This window comes from Trachypithecus francoisi, unplaced genomic scaffold, assembly GCF_009764315.1.
Source record: "Trachypithecus francoisi isolate TF-2019V2 unplaced genomic scaffold, Tfra_2.0 Lachesis_group5, whole genome shotgun sequence".
Classification (NCBI taxonomy): domain Eukaryota; kingdom Metazoa; phylum Chordata; class Mammalia; order Primates; family Cercopithecidae; genus Trachypithecus; species Trachypithecus francoisi.
In genome coordinates this window covers 72,932,105-72,947,551 of record NW_022681470.1, presented here as the reverse complement: position 1 = coordinate 72,947,551, position 15,447 = coordinate 72,932,105, and the positions used below count along the sequence as shown (strand labels likewise).

Genomic DNA, 15,447 nt, shown 5'->3' with positions numbered 1-15,447 from the left:
TGAAAGCATTTCATTAATATTATATATTTAGGGCTTGACTTTATAATCAGCCTGCTCACTTAACAAACTAAAATTCAACATAAGCTACAAATCGAGTACACTTTGCATTATACCATAGCAGCCACAAATTAAGGAGTAACAAATAATTCTGTGAGCCAGTAGAAAATGATGCTAGTAACAGAATAAACATTTGCACTCACTATACCCATGACTTTGCTGTACTTGATGAATATTATCATTTAGGAAAATTTTAAGGGATTTTAATAGTCAGTTCCTGCCAATGATCAATAATGACCTCATTATTGCATGTGCTTACATTTTTGTGGCATCAGAGGAAAGAAACATTGCAAAACCCAGAATTTTCCAAGTTAATTGCTAAAGGTCTTCCAATACAAACTCTTCCAACTACACTGGCACATCAAACCCTTTTAACTAGTTCTAGAGCTAAAGTGAAAGCAGTAGTGTATTTAGGAAAAACAAAAAGAAAAACCTAGTATTCAGTTTTAAAGCAAAATCACCAAGACTTTAATGTAAACGGGTCCTTTAAATAAACATACAATTCTCAAAGCTGTATCACTTTATATGGCCATATGCTGGGATCTCACATATAAATGAATATATATAAGGAGAAATGCCACTTTTTCCTCCCCATTCTTGGACTAATGCTGTTTAACTTTTTTCTTTTTTTTTTTTTTTCCTGAGACATGGTCTCATTATGTTCTCCAGCCTGGAGTACAGTGGCACAATCTCAGCTCACCACAACCTCTGCCTCCTGAGCTCAAACCATCCTACTGCCTCAGCTTCCTGAGTAGCTTGGACTACAGGTGTATGCCATCACGCCTGGTTAGTTTTTGTATTTCATGGAGAGATGGGGTATTGCCATGTTTCCCAGGCTGGTCTCAAACTCCTGAGCTCAAGTGATCTGCCTGTCTCAGCCTTGTAAAGTGCTAGGATTACAAGTGTGAGCCACTGTGCCTGACCTGAGTAATTTTTGATGCATAATTTGACATGAAATTTCAGAGGGCTAGTAAGCCAACACTCCACCCCATCCTAACAAATGAAGGTAATCGTTTCTGTTTAAAAGTCTCTGAAAATAATACTGATGTAAGTAGAGCAACATATAACTTCCTACCTAAGAAAATATAGCTGCTTTCATGTTCTCTTGTTGAAGAATCGTTGTGGGCAGATAATGAGAAGCAGAGCCTAAGGAAAAGAATGGATAAATTGGGAGGAAGAGGAGATAAAATAATAGACTGGTCTTTGAAAGGATAAGGTTGAAGAATTGATGAGTTATATTTGCAAGACAGTTAGTGATTGACTTTGGTATCTTTTAAAGGCTTGTCTACATTATAGAAACACATTGGACTAGAAGAGAAGGATGAGAGCCCTGATAAAAATTTAAGTATTATCCTGAGTCAGTCCTTAAGGGGAGCATGCTATGTAGCCCTGTTACATTGACAGTGTACATAAAGGATATCTATCTAAGCATCCTTCTAGGTATCATTTAGCAAATGTTGTTAGCAAGTTAAAAAATTGTGTCTAGGATCTGTGTCAGGAAATGCCTTTATTTGTATTAGCCTAGTCTTCTCTCTAGGATTATGTTACTTATGAGCAGAAGTTGTTCCACGTATTGTATACTTTTGTTTTCATCTTAGTTCCCTTTCATAAGTGTTATATCAAAGTTCTGATGATTCATTGAATAATTATAAGTAGCAAAATTAAAATATTTAAAGGAAATTAAAAAGTTAATGAGATTTTTATAAGACTCATATTCCTATATAAGACTGCAATTAATTATGGGATTGGGAAAAAATGCAAATTATTAAAAAATAAAAACTGTCCAGATGCAGTTGTTCATACCTGTAATCCCAACACTTTGGGAGGCTGAGGTGGGAGAATCATTTGAAGCCAGAAGTTTGAGACCAGCCTGGGAAATATAGCAAGACCCTGTGTCTACAAAAAAAAATGATAAAAATTAACTAGTGTGATGGCCTGAGCCTGTAATCCCAGCTACTTGGAAGGCTGAAGCAGGAGGATCATTTGAGCCCAAGACGTCAAGGCTGCCATGAGTCAAGATTGCACCACTGCACTCCAACCTGGGTGACAGAACGAGACTCTGTCTCAAAAATAAATAAATAAAGTAAAAACTCTCATCACTAGCACTACCAAAAAGGAGATCCCATAAGCTTTTTTAGCATTTCCAAAACAAGGCTCTCTAAGCTTCTTTTTTTCTCATTCTAGAAAGCTAATGATAGAATTTTTTTTCCCCTGAAACCCTCAGCTACATTCACGGTGTCCTGCATTTGTTGTTGACAGCTGTTCAAGACCTACAAGGTGAAGTTGAATATTATACACTTGTTTGGAGTTCTGCTACCTCAAACAACTCTCTAAAAATCTTGCCAGATGTAAACTCTCATGTCATTGGCCACCTAAAGCCAAACACAGAGTATTGGATCTTTATCTCTGTCTTCAATGGAGTCCACAGCATCAACAGTGCAGGACTTCATGCAACCACTTGCGATGGGGGTGAGTCCAGATTCTAAAGGATATTTGCTTCAGAGATGCGAGTGAAATTGATTGATTCTTGCTGGGGTTGAGATCAGTCATCCCTCCATTATAAAATTTCCGGTGTAGGAGGGAGGAGGGTGGGGGCTGAAATGCTTAAGTGCTCACTGTCGTCAGTAGCAGATCAATAAGCAGTCCCATTGAGACAGAAGCACAAGCTCTTATAATGAGATATTAGCCCAGTTTGTTCCTGTTCTTTTCAGTGTATACTTATTTTAGAGCTGAGTTCACATCAATAAATGGTGACATTTAGAAACATTTTTTTTAAGATTTGCCCTCAGAAGCAGTATGTTTTTCAAAACGACAGCCAAACACAGTGAGAGCCCTCCCTGAGTCACCAGAAATGGTAGGTGGAAGTTCAGCCTCTGAGAAAAATTGCCTATGACTCATTTCTAAGCCAGTTAGCAAGGGGGAGGAAGCAACTTGTGAATCTGAAATGTGTTTGGAATGGTCTTTCTAATCTTTTTGGCTTTATAAAGTCTCATTATAAACATTATAATATCATTACCTCCCAAGCAAGTGTTCCAGGTCATTAGCAGAGCTCTTTAAGTGTGGAACCCATTTCCCTTTGTAGTGCCAAAGGTCGGCACCTTTTGTTTATAAAATAGGGTAGATCACAAGGACAATTCTTCAACTAGTTAAGATGGGTTCTTATGATAAAAATAGGTCTTTGCATAGTTATTTCTGACATGCTTGAATAATTATGTAATTTAACGCTAAGCAAGATTTTTTTCTTATGTTAGATTTCATCATTACCTATGATAATCAACATTCAAAATCATTTACATAATGACAATATTGCATTATTGCTTCATATTGCTTGAGTTACAAGCTAGTAACATCAAATTATTTTTCACGTTCCACCAGCCTCGTTGTATTTGAGTTTTATTTTTCGCTTAAGGAGCAAATTTTATTTCCTTCCCTCCCTCCCCTGCACCTTGAAGGTATAGAGTGAAGGGACAGAAAAAAGACAAAAAATAGATATGTGTTAGTGGTGCAGATGGGTGAATAATTTATCATCATATCCCACTGGTCACATAATATTGAAGATTAGCACTATGCTGGTGGTATAAAGAATTTTACCACCAATTCTTACGGTTTCTAACTGAGAGTATAATAAGCCAATTTACAGAGGACTACAGACTGTGATAACTTCATCAGCGAAAAGCAGATAAGCAACGAACCCTTTGCTAAACCTAAATACTAATCTGCATTTAGCTTAACATGTGCTTTTTCAGAGACAGCTGGAGTTTATTCAGTTTCTTCCTTTAATTCTAGAGCCTCAGGGCATGCTTCCTCCAGAGGTTGTCATCATCAACAGTACAGCTGTACGTGTCATCTGGACATCTCCTTCAAACCCAAATGGTGTTGTCACTGAGTATTCTATCTATGTAAATAATAAGCTCTACAAGACTGGAATGAATATGCCTGGGTCGTTTATTCTGAGAGACCTGTCTCCCTTCACTGTCTATGACATTCAGGTTAGAATATTGCTTTTTGATGGTTAGGCTTATGGATATGTTAAATAAAATGTGCCAAGCTATGTCTTCAAGTGGATATCTTCTGTCTTGGTTACAGATTATTTCTTTGGTGGGCAAGGGGAAAGAGAGAAGGGAAATTGATCAGAATTAAATCTGTGTGCTGTAGGCAAACATGTGAGTCTCTGGAGAGAAGATAATGATGATACAGAAAACGATGGTGATGAGGATGGTGATGAAATTCTCACTGGCAAAATGAAGCTAATCACGTATTCTAAATAAATCTTGCTGAGCAGTTTACCTTTTCCCTGGATCTTTTACTGAAATCAAAATCAGAATCAGTTTATAAATGTGGAAATTTTTTTTCTCTTCCCATTTCTCCTAGTTACTAATTTAATATTTCCAGAGAAGTTATGAAACTTCACTTGGTGTCAATTTCCTCTTTTGTAAGGGCAATGGACTAGATGACTTAAAACATTCTAGCCACCTCTAGCATTCTGTGATTCTGAATGCAACAGGAAGACATAAAAAAAAATATAGCAGACAAAAAATATTAAAAGGTTTTATCTGAAGATGAAATAAATATATTTATTCATCACTCAAAAACTGTTCAATGTTCTCTGCATATGTGAGAGTAATTGTGGTTAAAATTTTTGCCATTGGACTTCTTTAAGAATCTTATGAAGTCAGTGTTCTCTGCCTTAGAAAACTATTTATGCACTTGTATGACAAAATTTAACACACAATTTTAGAAACTGCACTGATCACTTGAAGTCAAATTCATAGGCTTCTTCAGGGACTACTGGCCTTAAAGGTAGAAAAAATATAGGTAATACTAAGGCATATAAAACAAGGAACTTATCTTCACGGAGTTGGAGTACCAAGACATAAAAGATAGCAAGGCTAAATGTGCAAATGAGTGATGAAAAAAAAAAATCAGAGTATTTCAGAAACCCCACATTTAGAGAAAGCTTGCAATTTACTAAATTTTTTAATGAACTATGCTACTTCTAAAATTCATAAGAGCTTCATAAGATAATTTTCAGAAGATATTAAGCACAGAAATTTTATCTGACCACAGAAACTTTGTATTAGTTCTATCCATTTAGTAGTATTACCTTATTCAGGTTTTCATCTCTTTTTCCTGACATTTGAGGTTAAGACATACATAATCATCTGGCTACAACTAACACTTTAGTCTCCCCTACCGTGACTCATAGACCTAGCTTCCTAAGAAAACCAAATAAAAATATCTTTGAATAAAGAAGAAAGGTACATTAATTATTTTTCTTTTTTTTTTTAATTTAAATGTATTTTATTTTAAGTTCCAGGATATATGTTCAGGACTTGTAGGTTTGTTACATAGGTAAACATATGCCATGGTGGTTTGCTGCACCTATCAACCCATCTACCAGGTATTAAGTTCCACATGCATTATTAGCTATTTATTGTGATGTTCTCCCTCCCCTGATGCCCCCACAACAGGCCCCAGTGTGTGTTGTTCCCCTCCCTGTGTTCTCGGTGTACAGCTCCTACTTGTAAGTGACAACGTGTGATGTTTGCTTTTCTGTTCCTATGTTAGTTTGCTGAGGATAATGGCTTCCAGCTCCATCCATGTCCCTGCAAAGGACATGATCTCATTCCTTTTTATGGCTGCATAGTATTCCATGGTGTACATGTACCACATTTTCTTTATCCAGTCTATAATTGATGGGCATTTGGGTTGATTCCATGTCATTGCTATTGTTAATAGTGCTGCAATGAACATATGGATGCATGTATCTTTATAATAGAATGATTTATATTTCTTTGGGTATATACCCAGTAATGGGATGGCTGGGTCTAATGGTATTTCTGGTCCTAGGTCTTTGAGGACTCACCACACTGTCTTTCACAATAGTTGAACTAATTTACATTCCCACCAACAGTGTAAAAGCCTTTCTATTTCTCCACAGCTTCACTAGCATCTGTTGTTTCTTGAGTTTTTAATAATCACCATTCTGACTGGCATGAAATGATATCTCATTGTGGTTTTGATGTGCATTTCTCTAATCATCAGTGATGTTGAGCTCTTTTTCATATGCTTGTTGGCCACATAAATTCTTCTTTGGAGAAGTGTCTGTTCATGTCCTTTGCCTACTTTTTAAAACAGGGTTATTTTTTTCTTGCAAATTTGTTTAAGTTTCTTATAGATTCTAGATATTAAACCTTTGTCAGATGTATAGATTGCAAAAATTTTCTCCCATTCTGTAGGTTGCCTGTTCACTCTCATGATAGTTTCTTTTGCTGTGCAGAAGCTCCCTAGTTTAATTATATCCCATTTGTCAATTTTTGCTTTTATCGTAATTGTTTTTGACATTTTTGTCATGAAATATTTGCCTGTGTCTATGTCCTGAATGGTATTGCCTAGGTTTTCTTCTAGGATTTTTATAGTTTTGGGCTTTATGTTTAAGTCTTTAATCCATCTTGAGTTACTTTCTGTATAAGATGTAAGGAAGGTGTCCAGTTTCAACTTTCTGCATATGGCTAGCCAGTTTTTCCAGTACCATTTATTAAATAGGGAATCCTTTCCCCACTGCTTGTTTTTGTCAGTTTTGTCAAAGATCAGATAGTGGCAGATGCACAGTCTTCTTTCTGAGGTCTCTATTCTGTTCCCTTGGTCCGTTTGTCTGTTTTTGTACCAGTACCATGCTGTTTTGGTTACTGTATCCTTGTAGTATAGTCTAAAGTCAGGTAGTGTGATGCCTCCAGACTTGTTCTTTTTACTTATGATTGTTGTGGCTATACAGGCTCCTTTTTGGTTCCATATGAATTTTAAAGTAATTTTTTCCAATTTCATGAAGAATGTCAATGGTAGTTTAATGGGAATATCACTGAATCTATTAATTACTTTGGGCAATATGGCCCTTTTCATGACATTTATTCTTCCCATCCATGGGCGTGGAATGTTTTTCCATTTGTTTGTGTCCTCTCTGATTTTCTTAAGCAGTGGTTTGTTTTCATTGCACACCATGATTCCCATAACCTACCTGAGTTGTCTTAGTATGGAATATGTGGACTGATGTTTATGTTCATGATTCTTACAGTGAGTCCATGTATGCAGGTAGGCCATTCATGCAGGTAGGTAGAAATCAAGCTCCAAATAAATTAGAAATATAGCTATGTAAAAAAGGCTAACACAGGAAGGTGATGGAGGATTTGCTGTATTGTCTTCTTTTGACCCCTGTTCGAGAAAGCTCATTTTTCAAAAGACACCGTATTCATTTGCTTTATCAAGACTTGAAATACAATCTAGAAGTGAGAACACTGTGTGCTGTGCATGGATGTGCAGTTCAGCTCTCTAACTCTGGATTAAGAGTTAATGTTTAAAAGTGTTTAAGGCCTATTCTATGGGGAAGGCTTTATTTATACCACTACTGGTTTGAGTCAGGTATAAATAACTCAAACCAGTAGGTATAAAGCTTCCTTTTCTGGTAGCCTGAAGAGAGTGGAAACAGATGAAGATGCAAAAGACCAAAGTAGAATCCAATAATAGAATTTTGTTATTAGTGACTAAGATATTGTTATTCCTGATTACTATATTTTTTTGTGGAGCTTTTTGCAGTCCAAGAATACTGTACTTGACATAGCTATTGCATTTCTGAAAATTTGAACATCAAATTTCAGTGATTTTCATTATGATGTCAAAGGTGATTTGGTTTCATTTAAAATAAGCATTTAATTGGAATGCCTAATACTTTAGAATTAAGGCTCTCTATGCAAAGCCCATCTGTAAAATAGCTATTGATTTTAAAGCACATAACACACCCAAGTATCTACTTTTTTTTTTTCTGAGACAGTCTCACTCTTGTAACCCAGGTTGGAGTGCATTGGCACTATCTCGGCTCACTGCAACCTCTACCTCATGGAGTCAAGCAATTCTCATGCCTGAGCCTCCCAAGTACCTGGGATTCCAGGTGCCCACCACCACACCAGGTTTTTTTGTGTGTGTATTTTTAGTAGAGACAGGGTTTCACCATGTTGACCAGGCTGGTCTCAAACTCCTGACCTCAGGTGATCCACCTGCCTCAGCTTTCCAAAGTGCTGGGATTACAGATGTGAGCCACTTTACCCAGCCAAGTATCTACTTTTTGAATAATCCCTTTATATGTCCCTTTTACAAATAAATAATCATTTCATTTTTATTCAGTTTTATCTCTTTTTAATATAAATAGAGTAAGCTTTATATTTGTGTTTCATTCACATGTTATACAATATAGTTATAGCACTAGAAATAGGTACCAAAATGGAAACTTGGAATGTTAACATTAGTAAAAATTAAAAAATATTGGCACATTTCTCTAACATTTGAGGTTAAAACATATATAATCATCTGGCTACTACCAGTGGCCATTGGTCGTTTTCCTTTGACCAATGAATCAAAAGAAATGTTTTCTGGAGAAACATTTGAATATACCTAAGTAGTTTAGAGCTTAAAGTTATGTTAACATTTAGATGAGAAGCCAATAGGGTACAGTGGAGACCAACTCAGATATCCCAAATCTTACCAGCTTGATCATGTTCCCTTTCTTCTCTGCAAATTTGTTTAAATGGAGTTATGAGGAATCAATACAATTATTTGTGCTTATTTCCATTATAATATTTGGCACATATTAGATACATAATAGATTCAGTTGAATTGATTCTGAGTTACTTCATTATGTATCATAGAATCAATTTTTTCCAATATGTATAAAGTTCATTTTCACTAATTATATTACAGCATTATATTTTAAGTTCATCTGCCTTTATTTCAGATTTAATTGGACATGCTTAGAAAGTATGCCCTTGATAGTTTTTAAATATCCACTATTAATACCTCAAAAGACAATATGGCATCAATAAGTAACACAACTCATGCAGCATTATGAACATATGCCTCAACTAACATTTAGGTACACTATTAATAAAATAGCATATCTACTAAATATAAGAATCAAAACCACAATGAGATACCATCTCACACCAGTTAGAATGGCAATCATTAAGAAGTCAGGAAACAATAGATGTTGGAGAGGATGTGGAGAAATAGGAACACTTTTACACTGTTGGTGGGATTGTAAACTAGTTCAACCATTATGGAAAACAGTATGGCGATTCCTCAAGGATCTAGAACTAGATGTACCATATGACCCAGCCATCCCACTACTGGGTATATACCCAAAGGATTATAAATTACTCTACTACAAAGACACATGCACACGTATGTTTATTGCGGCACTATTCACAATAGCAAAGACTTGGAATCAACCCAAATGTCCATCTGTGACAGACTGGATTAAGAAAATGTGGCACATATACACCATGGAATACTATGCAGCCATCAAAAAGGATGAGTTTGCGTCCTGTGTAGGGACATGGATGCAGCTGGAAACCATCATTCTTAGCAAACTATCACAAGAAGAGAAAACCAAACACCGCATGTTCTCACTCATAGGTGGGAACTGAACAATGAGATCACTTGGACTCGGGAAGGGGAACATCACACACTGGGGCCTATCATGGGGAGGGGGGAGGAGGGAGGGATTGCATTGGGGAGTTATACATGATATAAACGTTATGCACATGTACCCTAGAACTTAAAGTATAATAAAAAATAAAAAAAGAAAAAAAAAAAAAAAAAAAGAATCCCATTTGCCTTTCCTCAACCATCAAAGGAACAATCAGATAACTGTTTCACATAGAAGCTCAGAATTAGTGTTTAAGATTCCTCAGCACCTAGCTTGCCTTCTCCATTTATGTATTAGATACTCAAAGTAAATTAGCACTGTAAAAACTACAGTTCCTCTTAGTTTTCTCCTTTAATTGAGAGCAAAATGATATTGATTTGTAGATGTTCCCAATCTTTTGTGTATTCATTTCTCTCTTCCCTCTTGGTTAATGCGTTCCTTTTGTGTTACTAATGCTTGATGAACCCCATTTCTAATCTTCAGTTATTCCACTCTCCTCAATTTTTATTCAGATTAGGTGGCAGAATTAAAGGGATGAATGATGATTTTCTGCTGTGATTAAGGTAAAAATACAATTGCATCTGGAATAAATGGATATAAAATACCTCAACCATATTGGAAGGCTTCTCTAGGCCTCATTTTTCTTCCACTAGACATTAGCATTTAGGCTATTTGTTTTACAGTGTCAAGACTTCCAGAAGATATCATCGTCACACTACTTAGTTATAGATTTAGAGAACAGTAAGCAGTGATAACCTATTATGTTTGCAAACTGTCACTTGGGCATCTTCCATTCCTTGACTATGCTCTGAGTAGATTAATGTATTTTTCTCTTTCTGAGTAGTTGAAACCAGAGAGTAAACATCACCATTCCCATCACTAAATCAATTGTCTTGATCCCAATTCTGTACCCTCCTCTGAGCTCATTCCTTTGGAGTCAGTTAACATCAAAAATGAATATTGATTAAACCTCAAGATGTTATAGAGAACTATAAGAGATTCATGTGAAATGAGGGAAGGTGGGATTCAGACTATTAGTATGTATTTCAAAAATGGTTGCATTTATTTTTTTTCTAAATTAATGTTTGTAGGTTGAAGTCTGCACAATATATGCCTGCGTGAAAAGCAATGGAACGCAAATCACCACTGTGGAAGATACTCCAAGTGATATACCAACACCCACAATTCGTGACATCACTTCAAGGTAAAAAATTTTGTGTCAGTTAATCTAAGGAACTCTGATCAGAAGAAATGAAAATAAAAATCAAAGGTATCCTCTCAGCCATGACAATCTCATTTAATGGGTTCTTACAACTATGTGTGTAAATCAAATTTTTGATATTATTTCACAGATGTTAATCTTCACTGGACATCCAAAGACATTTAATCTTTAATTTCCCTGATTGCCCAGCCTCAGATTTTTTATTTAGTAACCTGTAAACAAATACTGGAAATACATGTCTCCTTATTTGAATGTGTCCTTTAGTGAATCCTTTTGCAAAGCATAATACATGCTTAATTGTAATGACTACCTTCTAACTTAATCTTTTTGGTTAAAAAAAAAAAACTGATTTATATACATTAGAGTGCCCTAAAGATAGAAATCTGTAAAATTAATAGGGCAGATAATGTTTGGATAACTATTATCAATTTTGTCAGCTTCTTTGTAGAGTCACTTTATTTTTCTTTATTCTTTTGTTGCTGAGAAATGACCATAGTTTGAAAGCAAGTCTCTTTATAATTCATAATTAGTAACAACAATAATAATAATATTTGGTGTTGTTTCCAAAGCTGAAAATAAGATGGTAAATTGTTCATCTGTTTGTATCAACTTGAGCCTGCGAAAAGAAATCTTAGTGCTTTCACATTATACTTTTTGCTTAAGCCAAATGAATCACCTCACCTATGCATACAAACAACATACACACACAAACACACACACAGAAATAATCAGTCTATTATTAATGTTTCCATTCTGAAGGATTCCTCTATGGCATGTTGAAATTTCCAGATCTTAAATCGGTTAAAAAAAATTAGCACTGGTTTTGGCAACCGATGGTTAAAATAATTAGAAAAACCCAACTAACCGGACTGTTAGCTGTTCTTGGCAATAATCATATCTTGTCTCCTTGAGTATATCTTCTCTCAAACACTTGATAGATAATGATCTAATTTTTGACATACTAATTAGTTTATAATCCCCCCAGCAGATATCTCCCAACCTATTCACAGTACTGTCTACTATGCAGGGACAAAATAGTCACATAAATGGCCATTAGAGACCTTTTATCTTTTAGCAAATACATCTGTGGCCATAATAATATAGAAGGCAAAAGTAATACAAAAGAGCATAAGACATGATTCTAAATTTGCAAAGTTCCAGTACACTGTGGAAGATACTCCCCTAAATAAATGTTTATAGAACAATGTGAAAAACACTAGAGTAAGAGGTTTATGATGTGCAAAAAGAACATAAACAGAAAAATAGCAAACTTTACCCAGAATTGTCAGTGAAGGCGTCATGGAAGGTGTGACATTTGAGTTCAATCTTGAAAAGCTCAAGAAAGAATTATAGTTAGGTGGGTGGATGTTTTCAAATTCTTGTCTACTGGCATCCCCATGACTCAAGCCCATGTGAATGATATAACAGAATATGCCTCATAATACATATTTATTTATAACTAAAAATAATACCTAAGCTTTATAAGAAATGGAACAAATGTGACTGTGTCTCTAGGATTTTTTTCCTTTAAGAAGATTATTACACATAATAACAGGACAAATATTTTTAGTTGCTATTAAAAGCTGCTTGTATCCAAATACATTAAATTGATGGCAGAAACATTAAAGAGAGTATTATACAACAAGAACAAGGAAAGTGAGAGAGGAGACAACAACAGAAAAGAGATTGCAACATGATTTTGTAAGCAATATTTGCCAGAAAGAGGCAAATGATTTAATACAGTGGAGAAATTTACAACCAAAATATTGGTTGATGAAAGAGAATAATGACAGGAAACAAACTGTTTTTTCCACAGAGAACTGGAGAGGCTGGGCACTTAGAAGTTTTAAGGATGTAAAGAGGAGGAGGGAGGGTAAGGTTTAAAGCTGAAATCGTAGAGCAAGACACAACTGTTAATAAAGAAGTGTTTGGAATCCCAGGTTTCTTGCCTCTTTGCTATGCATCCAGGGGTCTATTTCTCTTCTTCCACATGACAAAGCACACCTACCAGGAGATTAGACATTTATTCTCTGGAGAAACTGAGGGCTACTAGGCACAGGGGAGCTGAGATGAGATGCAGAAGTAAAAACAGTGATAAAGTGAGACCACAACCTGAATGGTGCGCTTTTTGGCTAATTTTCCCAGTTCTGTCCTCAGGAGCAAGTAGCCAAATCATAAACACCTCCAGATAGGAAACTGAACATTCTTTTCTAGAAAAAAAGGAATAATCCAAATAAAATACCTCCAGACAATAGCATATAGGGATCCCTAACAGTAAAAACAACTTGCTCCCTGGTCACGCGGTAGGGAAGTATGCCAATCAACAAGAGTCACCTACCTGTAAAGCTTTTAGTCAGCCTTTTTTTTTTTTTTTTTTTTTTTGGTGCATCACTCTTAAAGATAAAAAGGGGACCAAAATAAACAAAAGACATGATACAATAGATTCAGAGACAATGCAGGTGAGGAAAAAAAATTATAACCTCAGACAGATAAAAGAAGATTCTCTAACCATAAAACGACACGAGCATATTGAAAAAACAAACAAACAAACAAAAAAAAGTGGATAAAACCTCATGGAAATTAAAAGGGTGAAAAGCTGAATTGAAATTTTCGAAGAAAGTTCAAGGGAATGTCTTTGAAAGTGCAATGAAACACAAAGATTTAAAAGAGAGAGAGAGAGAGCGAAAGAAAAAAATAATAGAGAGCATCCAGGAAGTCTAATATTTGAATAATAAGAGCTTCGAAAGAGAATCAAAAGAAAAGAGAGAGAAAATTTTAAAAAGACAAGGAAATATCCTAGAACCAGTGTACTATTGTGCAGATCAAAAGATTCCCCGGATACCAACAATATGACTAAAAAATGATTACATATAAAGGGATATTATCAGGAAATTGCAGAGTACCATGTTTAAAAAGCACATCCAAAAAGCTGCCAGGAAGGACAGACACTACCATAATCAAGATACGAAACAGCATCATGATGTCAGGCTCCTCTATTGCTAACCCCTCTTCTACCCTTCCTAACACTAAGCAAACACTACCATGTTTTGGTCTGTATAATTCTGCCTTTTCCGTATTGTCATGTAAATGGGTCATATAATATGTAGCCATTCAAAGGGCTTCTTTTACTTAGCATAATGCATTTAAGATTTGTCCATCTTATTGTATACATACTAGTAGTTGTATACATACTAGTAGTTGTCAGTTTTTGTTGCTGAGTAAGTTTCCATTATATGAAAGTTCTACAGTTTGTGCACAGTTTGGATAGTTTTCAGTTCTCCGTGACCATGATTAAACTTGCTATAAAACATCTATATACAGGATTTTGTGTAAATATATATTTTCATTTCATTTGGGCAAATACCCAGGAGTTGGATGGCTGAGTCATAAACTGCTAGACTGATTTACAAAGTTACTGTAACATCTTTCATTCCTACTAGCATTCTATGAGAGCTCAAGTTGCTCTACATTTTTGCTAGAGCTTGAGATAATATGAGGTGTTTTCCTCTTATTTTTTAAATAGTCATTTTAATAGATGTTTAGTTGTGTGTTATTATGGTCTTAAGTTACATTTTCCCTGATGATAAGCCGATAAGCTTTGCAATTGATTTTTGCATGCACTTTGGCATTTGTTTACTCTGGGAAATGGTATCTCTAAATTTTTTGCTAATTTGTTAATTAGATTCTTTGTTTTCTTATTTTCTGAGTTTTGAGAATTTTTAAAATATATTTTGAGTTTTTTGTCACATATGTGATTTACAAGTATTTTTTCTACCCTATGATTTGTCTTCAATTATCTTGTTTGTGTGTTTTTGAGAGAAAGAGTTTTAAATTTCAAGAGAGTTAGATTTGTTACTTTTTCCTTTATGGTTTGTGCATCTGGCATTTTATCTAAGAACTCTGCCTGAGTCAAGGTCACAGAGAATTTCTCTTGTCTATTTCCTAAAACATTTGTATGTTTACATGTTGAATTTATGTCTACGATTGGTTTTGTATTAATTTTTGTACACACTGAGGCATGGGTCAAGGTTAATTTTTTGGCATGTAAGTATTTAATAGTTTCAACAAAATTTTTGGAAAGATTATCTTTTCTTTATTGAATATTTTTAGATTTTTGTCAAAAATCAATGTAAACATGTTTTGTAGGCCAGTTTTGGACTCTTTTATGTTCAGTTTATCAATATGTATGTCTATACCAATATCACACAATCTTGATTACTGTAGCTCTACAGTAGGCTGTCAAATCACATTGTATGAGTCCTCCAACTTTGACCTTTATAAAAATCATTTTGGCCTTTCTCACTACTTTGCCTGTCCATATACATTTCAGAAACAGGTCATTGATATCTATAAAACATGTGATTTTGATTAGAACTGCATTGAATTTGTGGATCAATTGGTAGAGAATTGACATCTTAACAATATCAAATGTTCTGGTTCATGAACACACTGTTGCTCATTTATTTGCATCCTCTCTCCTTTATTTTATCAGTGTTTTGTATAATCCAATATGCAAATACTGAATATATTTTATTCAATTTATACCTAATTATTTATTTGGGGGGTGCCATTATTAATGTTTCTTTAAAACAAATTTAAATCCAATTGTTTGTTTCCAGTGTGTAGAAACACAATTAATTTTGCACTAGTGAGCTTACATCTAGCAACCTTGCTAAACTCCTTATAAGTCTTA

The 15,447-nt window shown here is 35.0% G+C and overlaps 1 protein-coding gene across 1 annotated transcript in view; it reads left to right on the top strand.

Annotated features, from left to right (window-relative positions):
• USH2A (usherin) overlaps positions 1 to 15,447 on the top strand; it is an 809,712-nt gene that overhangs the window by 569,477 nt on the left and 224,788 nt on the right. Inside the window, exons 44-46 of the mRNA XM_033195653.1 lie at positions 2,317 to 2,526; positions 3,844 to 4,046; positions 10,624 to 10,736. Of these exons, the coding sequence (XP_033051544.1) occupies positions 2,317 to 2,526; positions 3,844 to 4,046; positions 10,624 to 10,736 (526 nt within the window). The remainder of the gene's footprint in view (positions 1 to 2,316; positions 2,527 to 3,843; positions 4,047 to 10,623; positions 10,737 to 15,447) is intronic.